The 19,736-nt window shown below is 28.6% G+C and overlaps 3 protein-coding genes across 3 annotated transcripts in view; 1 reads left to right on the top strand and 2 right to left on the bottom strand.

Annotated features, from left to right (window-relative positions):
* The window catches only part of LOC109597960 (E3 ubiquitin-protein ligase TRIM9), an 89,715-nt gene extending 85,240 nt beyond the window's left edge, over nucleotides 1-4,475 (bottom strand). The window contains exon 1 of the mRNA XM_020013750.2: nucleotides 3,729-4,475. Within this exon, the coding sequence (XP_019869309.1) occupies nucleotides 3,729-4,475 (747 nt within the window). The remainder of the gene's footprint in view (nucleotides 1-3,728) is intronic.
* Nucleotides 4,476-4,639: 164 nt separating this feature from the next.
* LOC126266293 (uncharacterized) lies at nucleotides 4,640-14,121 on the top strand. The gene is made up of 2 exons (XM_049970018.1): nucleotides 4,640-4,793; nucleotides 12,924-14,121. Exon 2 carries the CDS (start codon nucleotides 13,065-13,067, stop codon nucleotides 13,833-13,835), a length of 771 nt encoding a protein of 256 aa, XP_049825975.1. The 5' UTR covers nucleotides 4,640-4,793; nucleotides 12,924-13,064; the 3' UTR covers nucleotides 13,836-14,121.
* LOC109597941 (ammonium transporter Rh type A) lies at nucleotides 6,460-18,793 on the bottom strand. The gene is made up of 7 exons (XM_020013725.2): nucleotides 18,433-18,793; nucleotides 15,434-15,620; nucleotides 15,235-15,385; nucleotides 15,030-15,183; nucleotides 14,214-14,515; nucleotides 7,774-8,074; nucleotides 6,460-7,080 (listed from the first exon to the last, which is right to left on the bottom strand). Exons 1-7 carry the CDS (start codon nucleotides 18,554-18,556, stop codon nucleotides 6,902-6,904), a joined length of 1,398 nt encoding a protein of 465 aa, XP_019869284.2. The 5' UTR covers nucleotides 18,557-18,793; the 3' UTR covers nucleotides 6,460-6,901.
* Between the last annotated feature and the right edge of the window lie 943 nt (nucleotides 18,794-19,736).

The raw sequence follows: 19,736 nt of genomic DNA on the forward strand, positions 1-19,736 counted from the left end.
GACGAGACGTTATTTACTTTTCGAAACGTCTCCATTTACTTAAGTCTCAAAGAGTAGGGAGCTGCACGGAAGATCAATAAACGTCAAATAAAATTCCTTATGGTAATATATTCCCTTCCACAACCTGGTCACAGGTAATTAACTCTTCTAAAAATGTTCCCACTTTGATAATCGACATGTGAAGTTCTGGTTTTATGTGTAATCAAAAATTGTGTTCAATAACGGAGGTCGTTACGATTTTTACCTGGTTTTAATCTGTGGTTTAACCAGAAACGGATCAGTTACATGGTGCAAGCCATGAGGAAGAATCGGCTATAAATAATAACGCCCTTCTATATATTTACTTTTGTACTCTTTTTAGGATTGACTAAGACGATCGTTCGAGCGGAACACTTTTATTTCGACTTCTCGTCGTCGGGAGTGATTGAAGGGATAGACAGTCCGTCGAGCAGAAGAACCGGGGGCGAGATTGTTGACATAACAATTAAATGACGGTACAAAAGCACGGATGTAACTAAACCAATAAAAATCGCAATTGAAAAAACTGAATGCAGCCATATCAAACATAAATGTGTCAGGTTATTGGGGAGATAGTGAGTAGGAGTTAGACTATAGGGCATAAGGAGCAGCTGCGTACACGTATTATGTTACTCTGTAGAAACACAAACATTATTAATTGATCCATAAACGAAATTTGATATCGGATGTCAATTAATATGTACTGCAAATTGATTCTAATTTCTGAGGTTCTCTATCAACAGTAAAATTATATGAGAGATTGTTAAGTACACAATAAACTAATAATTCAAATGGATAATGAGATTTACATAAATATTATACTTTCAATTTTAACCAAAAATTCTGAAAAGTTAAATAAAGTTTTGCTTTGACTCACAGCAAGTTTATTTGTACAAAATCATGACTTTGAACTTAACGCCAGGAAATTTAAGCATGTTCATTAGAAAACCAAATTCATATTAAGTACATGATAAATATTAAATTCTATCATACATCATTTATTATAATACACCATTGTTGTCCGTGACAGAGATTCTTTGACCTAATAACTTATGCCATGGAATGCCAGGTGGTAGGAAATAGAAGTTTAAAAAGGGGGACTGGCAAAACCTTATTTACCGACGACCAGTTTCGTTCAGATTATTACAACGACGCCTATTTGTTGGTAGCAAATATTGATTTATACTTGGTACTCTATCTATAAACATTGTTCGACAATCCGTGCAATGGAACATCATGAACCACCGGTGATCTATCGTTTATTCTGGAAAACGTCCGGGAAAAAATTCTACGGGAATACTGAGAATTTAGACCAAAAGATTGTTAACTCTTTATTCCTTGCACAAACCTTGAATGTTATTTTAAAATATAAAACATCAAATTATCATTTTAAACTGAGTTTTATTTAAATTAAATATAAATTTGGTTTCCACACTAAAATTAGTGCTATATGCTTATTTAAATTTTATAAGAGTAATTTAATATAAAACTTAATAATTAATTTTAATTGGAATTAATTATTAGCCTTATTAGAAAACATGTCAGATAATTGGAAAAATAAATGCATGACATTACAAAGATCAACAGCCTTGCTAAAAATAAGTTATTGTAAGCTTTTTAAACGTTCCAAAAATATCAGAATAGCTTTGAAATAAGATAATTTATGAACATTTATGTTTTATTAAATAATTGAAAAAATATTATATATTTACAAGGTGAACTTTTGAAAATATTTGTCTTTAAACGTAAAATTTAAAATGATTAAATTAATATGAATTTGTTTTTTATTAATTAATTTATGTAAAAATAGGTCTGAACAGGAAATTGTAAAAATATATTCTTAACATACTAAATATCAAGAACTGTGCTAAAAATACGGTGAGGTTGTCAAACGTTCCAAAAATAGCAGAATAGCTAGCTATTAATCAGATTTTACAATTAAAAGAGGTGGATTTGATGGAATCAGTTTTGTGCTTAAAATAATACCATAAAACATTATTTTAAAAACGATTTAATAATAAATTAAATATTAATAAACTTTTAATGACGTTTTAGTAAATAATTGAATATTTGAAGAACTTCCTGTAATTAAAAATTAAATGCTTACTAAACTTTTGAATTCATATGTACATACACTGGATGTTAATTAAAAATATAATCAAAATTTTAATGTTTTTAGTTACAATGCTGAATGCTAATTTAAATATTTATTATATTTGCCAGTACTATTTTATTAAATATTAATTTTTATTTCTTGAAACATTAAAATTCTAATATGACAGTAATGATTTTAATGGATTTTTATACCCACGGAAAAGTTTTTTATTAATTATTTGAATTATACTAAAACATACATGGTGTTCCAAAGAAAACAATTAATAATTCTTGTTTTAAGGTGTGAAAAACGTAAATAACGAACATCCTGTATAAAATTTGAGAGTACTAATAACGGCTCTTTAACGGACGGTCCTTGGTTAATGTGTATACCAAAAATGAAGTTACCAGCATCGAAATGGATGACTTTACAGATATATTAGTAAAACCATCAATCTGTCTAAATTGTTGGAAAAAATTAATTACTACAAAATTGAGTTTAGCTACAGCACATGGTATTGTCAGTCTATTCGCAATTACATATAGAATTAAAATCCAAAACCGGAAACCGGAATTAAGATTTAATCAAGATAAATTAGAAAAGTAGTTCAAGTCAAGTTATAATATTTCTCAAACATTTCAAAAGAATAGAAAATAGTACTTCTCAGTACTGATAATGAATAAAAAAAATAAATCGATCGAATTATTTATCTAACTATACTCAATTGCGTTTAGTTTTATAATAATAAGGTTTCTGCAACAACTGAATATTGCCTGACATCTTAGTAGTACCATTGTTACCACGATAAGCCTTTAGTTAACTTGTAAAGTATTGTAATTTTAGGATTAACAGGTTGCTTTTGGAAGCCTTCCACATAACCCGTAATCTCGTTTTAATATATATCTTTTGTTGTTACAAGATTAACAAGTTGCAGTTGGAAGACTTCCACATAATCTAAAATCAGGTCTAAACTACATTTTCTCAACATGATATTCACAAGCTGTATTTTGAAGATTCCCATTTCTTTTTCTTTTATTTTGTTAATTACTTCTTCCCTTTAAACGGCAGTTACAAACAAATAGTATTGACCAACAAAATCAATAAAATAAAAACATTTTCAATTATTTTTGTGCCTCAATGGTGCACTTAACGTATTAAATAACACAAAAACCCCTAAGTTTTGAAAACTCATGTAGTTTCGATTCTTTTTATACCGTTATTATGGTAATTTGAGTACTCGTATTGACTGGTTGCAGTTGGGAGCCCTCCATGTAATCTGCAACCTTGACTAAATTACATTTTGTAAATATGAGATTCACGACTGTATTTCAAAAATTTCCTTACTTTTTTGCGTCATACTTACACTTTCATGGCGACTGCTAAATTGACAGTTAAAGCTTGAACGGTACTACTTTAGTGCTACTAGCAACTGTTGTTGCAACAAGTTAAACCTTCAACCTGACTAGATTTTATTATTGTCAATTTGTCCATTAATGTATATAATTATCAAACAGCTTGTAGTACCGGTAGTACCATAAATTGTTTTTTAAGCATTCAGATTTAATAGTAAGATGACTAAGACTAAGTGACTACTCTTGTAGAACCTGTAAATTACCTTTTGCGATTTGCACATCATAGCCAGGGCCTGGACGTCGTGCGATGCGTGCCGCGAATCCATCAAACAAACAGCACAAACACCAATCTTGCAAACCAGACAGAACATGTTCAACGTCTCCTCGCCGTGTTCCGCACACTTCCCATCCTTAGCCTTGGCGATGCCGGTGGGACCGCGTTTCGGTTCGGTCAACACGTGCTTGGCCAACGGTCCTCTGGACGGGTGGCAGGACTCGCGGCAGGACTCACAGTACAACACCTCACATTGTTCACACATCACGGTCGCCTCGTTGGCCGGCTCGTTCTCGCACATCTGACACTTGAGGGTGAGATTACGCAGCTCGCCGTAGCGGTCGACGATGTTCTGCATCACCCTGTACTTGGGCAGGTTGTGGGCGCCGTTTTCGTCGAAGTACACCACCTTGCTGCAAACGGGACAGGCGAGGCTCAGTGCCGTGGGGAAGAGCTGCCCGTTGGGGGAGCCCACGTAGCTGTTGGGCCTGGAGGTGCACACCACCCCGCTGTCCGTTTCGCTGAGGATCGACAATTTGTCGCTCTCCTGGTAGTCGCCGGAGCTGCCGGAGGCGACGCTTTCCGCATTCTCCGATTGGGAATTCTGGCCGGCATTGTTCGAAGCCGGCTGCTGCAGATTTACGGCGCACAGGAGGCAGAGCGCGTGATAGCAGGGCAGCAACACGGGGTTGCCGAAGAACTGTTTGCAGGCAGGACAACGCAGCTCGTCCTCCATTCTGCTACGGGCTACGGCACTCGACTAAACGTGCGCTGGGTGCTGGTACGTGCGGTGTAGGCGCGATTTGTTTGAAAACACGACGACCGTCGCCGAAGTTCGACGATCGGTTGCGAACTCGGGCCCATTGTTGCAGTTATTGTTGGGGGGTTGAGGTCGACGACTCGTTTTTTGGGTCGATTTTTTAATGCCGTTTCAGCGGATTACCATTTTTATGACAATGGGTGCATCGCGTTTGTTCTGAGGTCCCTGCACCGATCGATATTGGTATTATGTTTGTTTATTTATGCAATCGTTTTGATGGCTGCAACGGGACATGTGAGTATTCCCGCCATTTCTTTTTAATTACTTCCACTGCGTATCTTTTATAGCTTTTATGAAAATTTTATATTTTATTTAATTTAAGTATACACTATTAACATTTATTTCAAATTTTATAACTTACATAATAAAAATGTTTTACGTATCTATAAAATACAAACCTCACCAAAAATATCTGATTGAAAAAATGTATTACCTTAGCAACAATGACGATATAGTCCTTCAGATATAGATCCTATAGATCATTTATTGTCACACATTTAATTACAAGGAAATAAACAGTTTGTGACTTCTTCTGATGTTTGATAACAGAATAATTAAATAATGATTAAATAAGTTACTCATATTTCATTTATGACTGAGCTAGGATTTTTTGCGACTGTAAATAAATATTATATTATATTTGTTTTCTCATAGGTAGTTCCAATACCATTGAAGTGAGGTTATGTTTTGAAAACTTAACCTAAAAATATTGTATACAATTGTCATTAATCAATGTAAGTGTGAATTTAATAGTGTTCAATGTGTGAAAAAAGCTGAAACAATTAACTGTCATCATTTTCCACGGGAACAACACGATACATAGGTATGCATGCAAATAATGCAAGTTAAATAATAAATATTTAGTATTGTTTTCACATTTTTAAAGTAATTCCAATTTTGATCCAACAAACTTTGCTCAGGTCAATAGTACCTTTTATGAAATACCTAGAATAATATAAGAAAAGTAATAATATTTTCTATTATTTTTTAAAATTTCTTATAATGTTATACCTAAATAAAACCAATTTGGGACACAATATTCAACTAGTTAATTTTCAGTAAATCATTAAAATAATTATTTTATATACAATAATTCTTCTCATATTTTAGTGTATGTAACACTTCAGAGTGTTAAATAATAAATAAAAAAATATTTAAATTTATTATTAAAATAACTAATATTTTAATTTATCTTTTTGAATTGACCAATTATTGAGAATTCGAAAAAGTGTATTACAATTATAAGAATTATTTTGAAACAACTGATACTCCAGGATGATAAATAATAAATGAAAAATTATTTATTAACATAATTAGAAAAATATATTTCGAAATATTTTTAGTTAGTCAAATATTGAGAGCTCGTAAAAGTATATTACAATTATAAGAATTATTTGGAGAAAACTGATCCTCCAGGGAATTAAATAATAAATAAAAAAAAATGTTTAAATTAATTATTAATATAATTATAGAAAAATATTTTGAGTTGTTTCTGAAATGCTTAAATATTGATAATATGAAAAAGTGCATTAGAATTATAAGAATTATTTGGAAACAACTGATACTCCAGAATCTTAAATATTAAAATAAAAATATTTAAATTATTTTCATAAAAAATTATAATTAAAATCAAATAAATTTATTTTCTAGACACTTAAAATATATAAACTTATTTGGATCCATATTTTGAACAAAAAATATTTGTGTATGGTATAAAATTTTAATAAAACTTTTATATTCTAATTTAAAAAAATATGTAAACAAGTTTTAATTGTTCATTCTTAACAAGAAATTATGTTCTTATAAAGAAAAAAAAAAACGAAAATTAATTAAATAAATTAAATGCTACTTAATTATTTCAAATTTTCTAATTAAATATATAGTTTATAAATAAGTGAAAAATATTTATACACTTACTTAATATGGTTATATTCGATAATGCAATTAGATAAATTGGCAATCAATCAACTAACAAATAAAGAGTTTTTAATAACCTTTACTATGTATGACCATAAATATTCACTACAGAAGATAAATTGCACACACTTATTTAAATTGAAATCCTCTCGACACTTTTCCATGAAAAATATTAACTAAATTGGACTGCTCTGTGGTAAATATGAACGAAATTTTTCATACGCTTCCACAATTCCTTTGTACGTTTTTATGAAAGTCACCCTTGTCATTTTCGCATAAAATATAATACCCTTAAAATATATTTTTTTTAAATTGTTTTATTACAATCATTAAGACAATACACGACAGAAAATCAAGAGAAGTATAAGGTATAAAAATGTTAAGATAAAACAATAAAACTTTTATTCTTAAATCTAAAGTTTTGTTTATCGTAACTGAAGCACTTTGTCTAAATTGTTGACTTCGAACGCGCTGTTATCGTAATGAGCCACGTCCACTGATTTCCTTTTGGTCTCAACGTGCTCTGGCAAGTTCCAAGCAGGAAAATCGTCGTATTGATTTTCACGTGATGGATTCGCTATAACTTTCAAGCTGAGGATAAATCCTGAAAAAGGTTAATTCGATCAGTTCTTTATATATATATATTTTTATTCCCTGTGCATAAACTCTACAAGCGTACATTCAAATGTGATCCGGCAAAAACTTAAAAGAAACTATATCTGATATAAAATAAGTCTCCTCGTATTCCTTCTGCAATGTATCCTTCGGAGATATATATGTTCAGTCTTTGTCGGTTTAATATCAGACGGAAAAAAAACGAAGGAAGCATTTCAACAAACGAAAATGTGAGTTGCAAAGGTGAACCAGACTGAAGTAAGTTTATCTGACATGTGTTCTCATAACGGATTACCGAGAACCGCCGTCGTTGCGTCTGGAATGTGCATTAAAGGAAATTTTAACACACCACAGTGCGATTTTTATTTAGTGCCCTTTTTGTGCGTTACATACCGTTACATTTTTCTAAAGCTTTTATAGGAGTTTAAGATCAACATCGGGCCGTTAAACTTTTTTTCTTTCGGCAGTTTCCAGTAAGTGTTATCGTCGAAACGATCTTTCATTGAGAATGACGTTACGGAGTCGGCGATTAGAACTAGACCTATAATTGAAAATTCAGAGGAGAAGTATATAAAAACAGACACCACTTATGTTTTATGTCTGTTTCGAATTACTTATTATCATTTCGTCTATTTAATTCAGTTTGTGAACCTCCATCAATTAATTTAACAGTCACTCGCACCTGTGACAAGTCCAGAGACAATAGCGATGGCGATGGTGGTGACAACCGCAAGTATCTGGAATCCGGCTTGGTGAGCCGCCGTCCTGCCCAATCCGGGATCCGTGCGGTTAAACTCTGCGGTCGCCTGTGCATTGGGGCTGGCCATCGCCGGATAGATCTCGTACAGGCTCTCGTCATACATTAGTTCGGTGGCCAGGCCGGCCATCAGGGTGCTCGCCAGACCGGCCAGCACTCCGGGCATTCCGTGCAGGTTGTGTACGCCGCAGGTGTCGTGGAGTCCTGTCACTTTTTCTATGTATGGCTGAAATACACGGCACATGTAAAGGTGTGCAATGATGAAAAGGCTAACGCCGCAAATATCGCTTTAAAATAACTTAATATGATATTAATAAATATTTTACTAAGTAACACAAACAGTAAAAATCAATTGAAACTCCAGACTATGTCTAAACAAGAAAAAAATGGTTTTAAGATTACTCATAGAATATTTTTTTATTTTATAAAATTTCAGAGAAAAATACCAGTAAAAGTCAAAAATGAATTTAAATTCTTACCAAAACCAAAACATCAGACTATAACGAAAGAACCAAAGTGGTTTTAAGATTACTCATATATTATTAAATAATATTTGATAAAATTTCAGAGGAAAATAATACTAAAAGTAAAAAACTTTTAAAATAACTAAAAAACTACAAACAGTTATAAAACAACTAAAATAATTTTAAGATTACTCATAGATTATTAAATAATATTTTATAATATTTCAGAGGAAAATAAAATTAAAAGTCAAAAATAAGTTTAAATTTTTAAAATGATCAAAACCAAACCATCAAACTATAACGAAAGAACCAAAGTGGTTTTAAGATTACTCATATATTATTAAATAATATTTGATAAAATTTCAAAGGAAAATAATACTAAAAGTAAAAAACTTTTAAAATAACTAAAAAACTCCAAACAATGATAAAACAACAAAAATAATTTTAATATTACTCATAGATTATTAATTAAAATTTTATAATATTTCAGAGGAAAATAAAATTAAAAGTCAAAAAGTTTAAATTTTTAAAATTACCAAAACCAAAACATCAGACTATAACAAAAGAACCAAAGTGGTTTTAAGATTACTCATATATTATTAAATAATATTTCATAAAATTTCAGAGGAAAATAATACTAAAAGTAAAAAACTTTTAAAATAACTAAAAAACTACAAACAATGTTAAAACAACTAAAATAATTTTAAGATTACTCATAGATTATTAATTAAAATTTTATAATATTTCAGAGGAAAATAACATTAAAAGTCAAAAATGAGTTTAAATTTTTAAAATTACCAAAACCAAAACATCAGACTATAACGAAAGAACCAAAGTGGTTTTAGAAGATCACTCATATATTATTAAATAATATTTCATAAAATTTCAGAGGAAAATAATACTAAAAGTAAAAAACTTTTAAAATAACTAAAAATATACAAACAGTGATAAAACAACTAAAATAATTTTAAGATTACTCATAGATTATTAATTAATATTTTATAATATTTCAGAGGAAAATAAAATTAAAAGTCAAAAATGAGTTTAAATTTTTAAAATTACCAAAACTAAAACATCAGACTATAACGGAAGAGCCAAAGTGGTTTTAAGATTACTCATATATTATTAAATAATATTTTATAAAATTTCAGAGGAAAATAATACTAAAAGTAAAAATTTTTAAAATAACTAAAAAACTACAATGATAAAACAACAAAAATAATTTTATGATTACTCATAGACTATTAATTAATATTTTATATTTCAGAGGAAAATAATATTAAAAGTCAAAAATTAGTTTGAACTTTTAAAATGACTAAAACCAAAATCTCAGAACTTGGCAAAACAACAAATGTGGTTTTAGGACTACTCATAGAATATTAAATGAGTAAAAGTCTTTTGACTTTTACTCATTTAAACTTTTAAAATGACTAAAACCAAAAAGTCATGCAATGTCAGAACAACAAAACCAACAAAATATTTAAAATAAAACTTTATAAACTTAATGGTTAAGGAAATTGCAGAGGAAAATAACACCAGCAGTCAAAAATGAGTTTAAAACTAAAATAACTGGATCTAGCCAAATCGACTAATTTTGAGCTACACTTTACTTGATGGAGAGTTATAAAACTAAAGTTTTGGACAGTTTTCATGTTTTAATCGTTCACATTTTGAAGTATTTTATGATTTTAAACGAGAATGGATTTACTGCACCTAATTATGACTCATAAAGGGACTACCAGACGAAAATCGGCGCAATAAAACGACCCCTTGTGACGCGTCCGTCCGTCGAACGAAACAGAGAGACGGATTCGAGTGTATTTTTAATCCGGGACCGAGTTTAACGACAGACCCATATGGCGCCCGAAATCCCTGGCCATTATTGCCGGAAAGCTTTGCCGCGTGTCCGGTCCGTCACCGTGGCCGCGTTATTTTTGTCACGGAATTGCGACCGCGGTCCCCGGACAGAATGCAGAAATAAACGAGATTATTCGTTGCCGCCGCCTCGTCATTTTCTTGTTGCGATTGTTTTCCGGTCGTTTTTTTCAAACGGCACCGTAATGTCGAAAGCGTGTACGGGGTTTCGTTGTGCGGTTCGGCGATTCGCACTGCGACACATGTGGGTAGATTAATACTTTAAATGGAATGAATGGTTCGGGTCCGCTCGTTTGTCTGTCTGACTGAAATTCGCTGCCTTTATTTACGCTTTTTCTTGTTCCCTTATATATTTTAAATGTATTTTATGTGTGGTTTTGGTGGTATGAAACAAAATGGGAAATTTAATTGCAAAATTTTAATTTTCATTCATTATAACTTAATAATAAAAATTATATATTTAATATTGTATAAACTCGGTTTCTTTATTATTTTAACATCAAAACAGTGAAATATAATTAAATCATATTCTTTCTTTCTTTTTCCCTTTAATGTTTTATTCTACTATATATTCTTTTTCTTTTATTGTTCTAAATAATTAATTTTAATAAAATTTTTTTTAATTTATTTACTAATCTTGTTGTTAGTTTTCTTATTTTAATTTTCTGTGATTAAAATTAATTATAAAGTATCATTTCCTTTTACTATAATTATAATTATTTAATGTTATTTTTAACGTAAAATGTTGATATTTTTATTGTTTTTTAATTTTCAAATGTCGAAATATTTTTATTTTTTTAATAAAATTTTTGAGGTACATTTTTATTTTAATTCTTTTAAAGTTTTCCATGATGATAATTTTAAATTCACAAAGAGAACATTTATATTTTATGTAATTATATAATTTAAATTTATTTTAATTTTCAAATGTTGAAATATTTGTGTTTAATATATTTTCCATCTTTATTGATTTTTTATGGTACATTTTTTATTTGAATTCTTTTAAATGTCATCCATGATATTTATTTATTTGTATTTTTTACAATCTTATTTTGTTACATTTTTAGATTTTTCTGTATTAAATGGTCCTTATTTTATTGTATTAAGAATTTTAAATAAAATATCTTTGCTCGCTTAATTAATTATTTAATTTTATTATTATTGTTAACACTATATTTATAATCTCAGAAATCTCTATTTTAATATTCAAGTGACGAAACATTATTTTTTATTTTTTTATTTAATTTTTATAGTGCATTTTTTATTTGAATTATATCATATAAGTAAAAAATCCTTTCAGCTCTATTACTTTAATAAAGTTTTTGTTGAATTCCAAAACTACATTGTTTAAATATACTTTTACACTGTTATTAATTTTAATTTATTTTGCATAGATATGGGTAGAAATTGTAAATTTTTAATATTATTTACATACATTCTCTTCGTTATTCAGCATGAATAAAATTTTATTAAAGCAAAAGTAAAATATGATTATTTTAAAATATATTTGAAACGCAGCAATATTAAAATTGAATTGAATTGAATTTATTAATATTAACTAACATCAATATTTAATTGAAATTTCTGGACAATTCAGATTTATTTTCCTCTTTATTAAATAAATTCCATTAACTCATCGTGTAAAGTTCAACAAAAGAATTTATATATTTTCAATATTAATTAAAGTCATTATCTTTGTTATTCAACCTCAATAAAATGAAATATTAAATTTAAAATAAAATATAATTATTTTATAATAACTTAATTTAATTTATGACATGCAGCAATACTAAAATGGAATATAGTTTATTAAATTACAATATTTCCATGGAATAAAAATGTGATTTGTTAACATTAATAAAATTAATATTCAAACAAAACAATTGTTATTCAATAATAAAAAAAATACGAATTCGAAATATTTGTTCAGTTAATTTGCATTTATTTTAAACTATAATTTAATAACTGTGTAAAATTGTATGTTAAACAACTGAGGCAGTAAATTTAATACGGAGGTTAGACAAATTGTCAATTAATTTACGCTTTTTGGATGTTAATGTATTTGATATTGATCATTTATTTGATGGGCAAAATATTTACAATTTACACAAATGTGTTTGTTATTAATATTTAATTAACGAAGTATTTTTTAAATATATTAATTGTCGTTAAATTTTAATTACATTTATTGATTTACATATACAAATATATCGTTAAAAGTATTTTTGTTTATATGTTAGTGTTTGTTGACTTAATATATTTTCACAATCTAAATTAAGTGCCAAAATTTTTAGTACAATTAATAATCACGTAACATATTATGTATATAAATAATATTAAATTAATTCAAGTTGGCAACTATAAATAAATTTTATGACCAACTATTATTTTACAAACATGTATTTTTATCTTTTACAATTTATTTCTTACTACCATATTTGTACTCATAAAATTAAGTGTATAAAATATTGTCTCATATATAAATTTATTTATAATTTGATAGAATAGTATACATTTTTATAAAATTCATTTTCAATAATTTATTCAGTTTTATATTGTGAAACTATTGTTTAAATTTTAAGATTTTTTAATTGTTATCTTGACATTAACAACTTTTGTAGAATTTTTCAAATTGTTTATTTTTATTATTTTAATGTATATAATTAATTTTTGAATAACATATAATATATTATTTATGAAGTTAGGCCTTATAATATTTTATAATTTATTTTCCAGGTGTAAATTCAAAAATCTGGGATATGCTCCATTAAGTAAGACTACTGACCTACCCTAGGAGCTTATCGTCTTGTAATAAATAGAAGTTGTTTTTGACTTGAAAGATCAAATTAATTTAACTAAAATTCTACAATATATAAAATGGAGGAGGACACCAAAGGGGACGATAAAATCACAAAACATACCTTCATAAACGAATCAACATGTGAATTTCAAAAAGACGTAGAAAAATTTCTAAGGAATTTTAAAGCAAAAAAAAGTTATAAATGGATACATTTTGCTGAAGTTTACAATTCAATGGACTTCTCCAACATTTTCGCTGGAATACGTCATCTACAAGTACTCCACGACTTAACAACTAGAATGTTTGACATAGTGAAAAAATATTTTAATCATTCCACAGACTTGTATATACAAACCGGAGCTATTTTCTTATTGTTTGCCTTATACAGCAAACAGACGGTTAAAAACTTTATAAAAATACGCCTAACACGTGACGATTACTCGTCATTAAACAATTGCGTGCAACTTTTGTTAAGCAAAGAGGAGCACGACCTGCCCTATAAGTATTGCGAAATGAAGGCGATGGACGCTTTTCATTTCGTCGCCAAGGGACAGGTACTTTCGCCTGATTCGATTTATTTGAAATCAACAGGCGTTGATTTAGGTGACGATCTCTTTGAAGAGCAAGAAGCTGACAAGTTGTTAGACGAGTGCAAAAATCTAATGGAAGATAGCAACTTTAAGGAACTAGCGAAGATCGAAAGTAAATACTCTAAAGCCGTGAAGGAGTGTGGATCCAAAAATCCGACATTCAACTTTTGTAATTCCACAATTTTGACGGATATTGAAAAAGCTTGTACGGATATAAAAATGATGATGAATAATGAAACAATTATAACTGAAAAGTAATCGAGTAACAAGGTACTCAATGGTAAAACTGATTTAGCTAAAGATGAAAAGACTATAACCAAAAGAGAAGAGAAAGAATTAATTCCATTTAAAAATATTGGGAGGTCAAAATATATGTTATTTTTTTAATATTTCAATTATTTTTTGTTTATTTTTTTTTATTTTTTATATTTTAATCTTGTTGAGTTACATTATACTTTTATGTTTTTAATTTTTGTTAACAATTCTTGTTCAGTTTAAGTTCTTTGGTGTTTATTAAATTTTGAATAAATATTATTATATATTACTTTTTATTACAATGCATTTTATTTATCTCATTTCCCTTCATAAAATATATTTAATTCAATATTTATTTAAATTAAAAACGAAAATACTCACAGACAGTTTTGTGTATCCAAAAACGGACAACACGCCAGCAATAATACCAATTATTATGGCGCCGTAAGGCTGCACCATTAAATTGGCGCATGAACCGACGGCGACGCCGCCAGCCAGCGTCGAATTCTGTATGTGCACCATGTCGAACTTATGGTCCTCGGACATGATCTGGGACATGGCGAAGGCGGTCACGCAACAAGCCGCCAGTGACAGGTAAGTATTTATGATGGCCCTGTGTTGATCATCACCTGAGACTTCCACCGCGTTGAAGCTGGGCCAGTATAACCACAAAAACACGGTTCCTATTGAATTTATTGAGTTAGGTCGACTAGTGGGCTATGGAGGTTAAAAACAAACTAATAGTGGAGCAGTACAAATATAGATGAATAATAAATGAGAAATTGTTGAGTTAATTTGTACACTGAAGTAATAAAGGAAATTGAAATTGAAACAAAGGTGAAATAGTTGTCAAGTTAATGAAACAAATAGGGAGAACTATTCGGAATAATTTGTATAATGGACAGAGATTTCTGACAGGGCAATGGAAACTGACATCAATGAACAATATGGGAAAAACTAACGAACTGTACATACTTGATAAACAAGTAACAATATTTACGACAACAGAGACATATTAAAATGAATCATTTAGTACCATTTTCATTTGCATATTTTCATGTTGTTTGCCTTTACAATCAACATTGTTTTTCTCCACTATTAGAAACAGTTAATAATTTTTACCTCCGTAACAGACATTAAGGTATATGCATAAATAATTAGAGAAGATTAAAATTACATTATGTAACACATTCTTACCAATCATGGCAAACATATCGGAATTGTACGACGCTTCTTCCAAATTCACGTCTGGTTCCGGACCGATCTTTTTCTTGTTCAAAACAAAACTAACGGCAAGTCCAAAATAAGCTCCAAAAGTGTGAACAAAAATTGATCCGCCAGCGTCAACGGCCTAAAAAATAAATGTTAATTGAAAATATTATAAGTTATTGCATGTTTAGACTTTAAAAGTTTCTAAGCCAAGGTACGAGTTGGCACTGAAGATTGCAATTTCAATTATTCCCATGATAATCAGTTGGATGTAAGATGTCTGTCCCAAAACTGCTCCCATGGATATCAACACAGTTGCAGCTGCAATATCAGCTTCGTACAAACTGAAAAAGATGTCACAAGTAATCTTGCCTGCCTTATACCAATCCTACCTTTTAACGCTGATCGGAATCTTATAGTCCTCCGTCATGTCGTAGAATCCCAAACAGATGATCGACCATTGCACCACCATCGAGGCCAGCATAAAATTGAAACCGACCGAACTGTAGCCGTATCGTTTCAGGAACGTCATCAGAAATCCAAAGCCGATGAATATCATCACGTGCACGTCCTGAAACACTGCAACAAAAAGCATAATCTCACTCGTTTCCGATTGCTCTCACTTCTTATTACGATTGTAGATTTTGATGAGTTCGGTGTTGTCTTGGGGGAAACCGCCGAAGACGGGGGATACGGAGTTTCGGGGATTTGATGCGTCCGCATACTCGGAATAATCGACGAAAATTACGAAAAACAGCAAGAAAAATAGTTGAATGTAGAACAATATCAAACTGTGCTTTAAGTTTTCCGTCGGGAAAGCTCGCGTTCCGCAAAGTTTGTCGCCAACAGTCGCAAGCATCTTGAACAATGAATTTGTTACTAAGTGGAAGTGTTTAAAGTGCAGAGACGTCTTTAGATTTTTAAAGGTTTTGTGGTTTGCTGGATTTAATTTTAAATTCAATCGGCTGAAAAGTTTCAACAAGTTTGATTTCAATATGATGAAAGTATATAAAAAGAAAAAAATCTAGAAATCTTCGTGCATTAACACGTGACTTATTTTCTTTTAATTCTGTCCTGTCTGTGTGAATTTGTTTAAAAATATATATTATTTTATAATATATTCAAGTCTATTATACGTAAATGTATGTATGGAAAACAGCCGGGAACAGTTTTGTTATTCAAATTGGCAAAATTTTGATAACATTTTGTCGACCCCCATCTATTGAAAAATATGAATATGTTTTCTAAGAGGGTCAGACTTCTAAGGAAGGTTTGCAGCAGTTTACATTTTTGGCAACCAATTCTTTTGCCACATTTGTAGGTAAATATTTATGTACAATTTCAAATATTACTAAAATGTTAATTCATAAATTAATCAAAGAAATATATATGTTTAGTTTGATAATTAAAATTTGAGATTAAATCAGATTGAACTTAAGGAGACAGAAATAAAATTCATTATTTTTGCTAATTATTTTAATATTTTTATAACATAATAATCCAAAAGAATATTTAAACAAATTTATATTAACTTAAGTTAAATTATTTTTTCAATTTATTATTTAAGTAAACTAATTAGTTTTTTCTCAGTTTCCAACTTTAGTGAATTCTCATCAATTAACCATTACATCATTTCTTTTATGCAGAGCCAAGGCCAATTAAGAAAAACAACTGAAAAGTGTCCCATAAATACTAATAATAAGTAAAATACTTGAAAACACTACATTTAGCCTTAACGAATGTAAGTAATTAAATGATCCATCATTTTATCTAGTTTGCATAAATACTTATTAGCTTTTAAATTGCTCATTAAAAACTGCACAATTAAAACGTTTATTCTGAAAATTTACGATATATTTCAGCTTCTATAATGAACAGTATTGCTGTTCACTTTCAAAGGAAATCATTAACTTCTAATGTAATTAATGTTTAATGAAAAAAACGTTATTACTACATAAATAAAACGTTGTTACTGTTTGTTGCGGTTATTTTACTATTTGTACTGGAATATATACATATGTTTATTGTTAGTTTTCTAAAAATAATTTAAATTTGAAAACATGAATGTCAATACAAGAATTTTAATTAATTACAGAAAATATTATTTGTTTCATCTGTTTAAAAAATAAAATGTCTATGTATAAAATAAACAGAATAACGAGATTAATTAAATTGCTTCATAACATTTGAGTTCATTGTTTATTAAAGGGAGCATAATGATTGCAATTTAATAATTATTTATCAGAGGAATACAATAGTAATGACATAAACTATTCAGCAATATTTATTATGTATTTTTCCAAATAGAAAGCACAAAAATAAGGTACTGTAGTATTATTATTACCATTTTGTTATTAAATAGATTTTTAGTTTGAATTATTGATGATATAAACTGCTTTGTGTTTACTTATGTTGCCCCTCTAAACTTAATTTGTTGTTGATTGTTGTCAGACATTTTTTAATTTGTCTTTTTAATTTTTCGCAATTTAATGAAACTTAATGAATTTATAATGGTGAATTTTATAATAATTATTTGTTTTCCAGTAAAAAAATGCTTTTGTTAATTTGTTTTGAATGTATATATTAAATAAACTATAAAGTATTAATATTAATAAAGATTTTAGTTAGATTCTGTTAAAAAATAGAAAAAATAAATAAGCAGTTAAAAATATATTTAAAACATTTGTTTTATTTTTTAATGTATGTACATAAGTTTATTTTTTTAAATATTTGTTACAATTTTATTATTTGAGTTTATTAATAATTAGATCTAGAAATATATTTCGAGATCTACTGTATATTAATAAAATAAGAAACACAATGCTTCATATTTTTGAATTTCAATAACATAAACATTATAAATAATATTCAATATTAGGAATAAAACAGTTTTATACCATTAAAATTCAGTTATTTATTTATTAATTTTACAAATTTTATTTTTAATTTTCATATATAAATTTAAAATCATTTTAATAAGAAAAATATAAAAAAATTATAATTAATATATAATGTAATTTGAATTGTTTGGTTATTTAAATTTCATAAATTAATATTTGAATATTATTTACTATTCTTAATGTAAAAATATTTAAAAATTTAGTTTTAAATTTGAAAAGGAACACTTTGATTTTTGAGGAGGTAATTTTAGATTTCTGCTAAGTCATAAAAAGAAAACGAATATCAAGTTATAAATTTTTAAGTACTTATATATATTTTAACATTTTTTTAATTTTTTAAGTAAGTTTATATTATAAAATAAGTGAAATAAGTGAATAATTTTTGAGTTTTTAATTTTTTTGGGATTTATTAAAGTATATAATAATAGACAGTCATTTAGTCAATTTTGAAAATATTGTATATTCATTGTATATTTATATATTTTACTTACTGGGATATTTTCCGAGTGAATCTTTCTCGCCATATTTCCCGAAAATAATGAACAAAACCATGATCACGATTTGCAGGATCGACAGGACTGCGATGTCCTGCTTGAATTTAGGCGGTGCACTCATGACGAACTGTTGTGTCCCAGAAAGGCGAACGCGGTCGATTTAATTCTAAATAAATTATAAGAACCGAATCAAAACATCCACACACGCATCCATTAAACGGAATGTTATAGTATCCCCGTTTTTTGTACGTATTTATACGTCGCCTTCCGTACACAGATCAATTAGCGGAATTGAACAAATAGTGGTACTTCGTATCACTGTGAATCGATGCTGGATTACGTGTTTGGAGAATATTATAGAAAATGTGGCCAATTTCGAACTTCACATTTGTACACGCAAACCTCAAGTCCTGAAGCAACAACAGTGGAACAATTTTTTGTTTTGTTGATAGTTTGGCAAATTCAGTCATACATACAAATATAAATAAATATGGCAATTTTGACTTGTAAATGTTTAGATAATTTTTGTTTTTTCAATTCATGTATATTCCATTTTTTTATTTTTAAGTACTACCATATTTTACATTCATAAAACTGGATAAACTGTGTGCTGATAATGTTTAAGAAATTATTAATAAATTCCCAATTTACCTACTATATAAATAAATTCCAAATTAGGAAAAATCTAAAATGAACTTTATATAAAATTATCCAGGTAGCATTCCTTTCTAAATGAAGATCAAAATGAAACTTTATCAGCCTAAACTTGCAATTAGACCAAAGTTATTTTTTAATTAATAATTAATACGATTAGAGAACAGCGACGTTCCATGTTCATAAAATAAATGAAAATAAATTTAAAAAACCGCAACATCGTAATCGTCGGAGACTCTGAAGTAGTTTTTAATTAAAAGCACACGAACAACGTCCTCCCCAGGTCTGTGCACCGACTGTGATGCAATTTAATCAAAATTACCTTGTAACTACGAGCTCCACGATAAAAGTTTACTTTACCTGTAAACGGGTAAAAAATGTAATTTACGGATATAAAGATTAAATTTAAAATACATCCTTAAATTTTGATGCTTTTAGATATACAATTTAGAAATTGCATATATGAAATATTAAAATCTTCAGAAAATTGTAATGAATTAAATTTTTAGGCACTTTTTTTGAGGTATTTCAAAATTATATTCTTAAATGTATTAATGAACATTTTCAAATGATGAAAAATACTTAATTTACAAATAATTAATACACAGTATGTGCATAAATATACATTATAATGTATCTAAAAGTTT

The sequence above is a fragment of the Aethina tumida genome, chromosome 7, assembly GCF_024364675.1.
Source record: "Aethina tumida isolate Nest 87 chromosome 7, icAetTumi1.1, whole genome shotgun sequence".
In the NCBI taxonomy this organism is placed as follows: Eukaryota; Metazoa; Arthropoda; class Insecta; order Coleoptera; family Nitidulidae; genus Aethina; species Aethina tumida.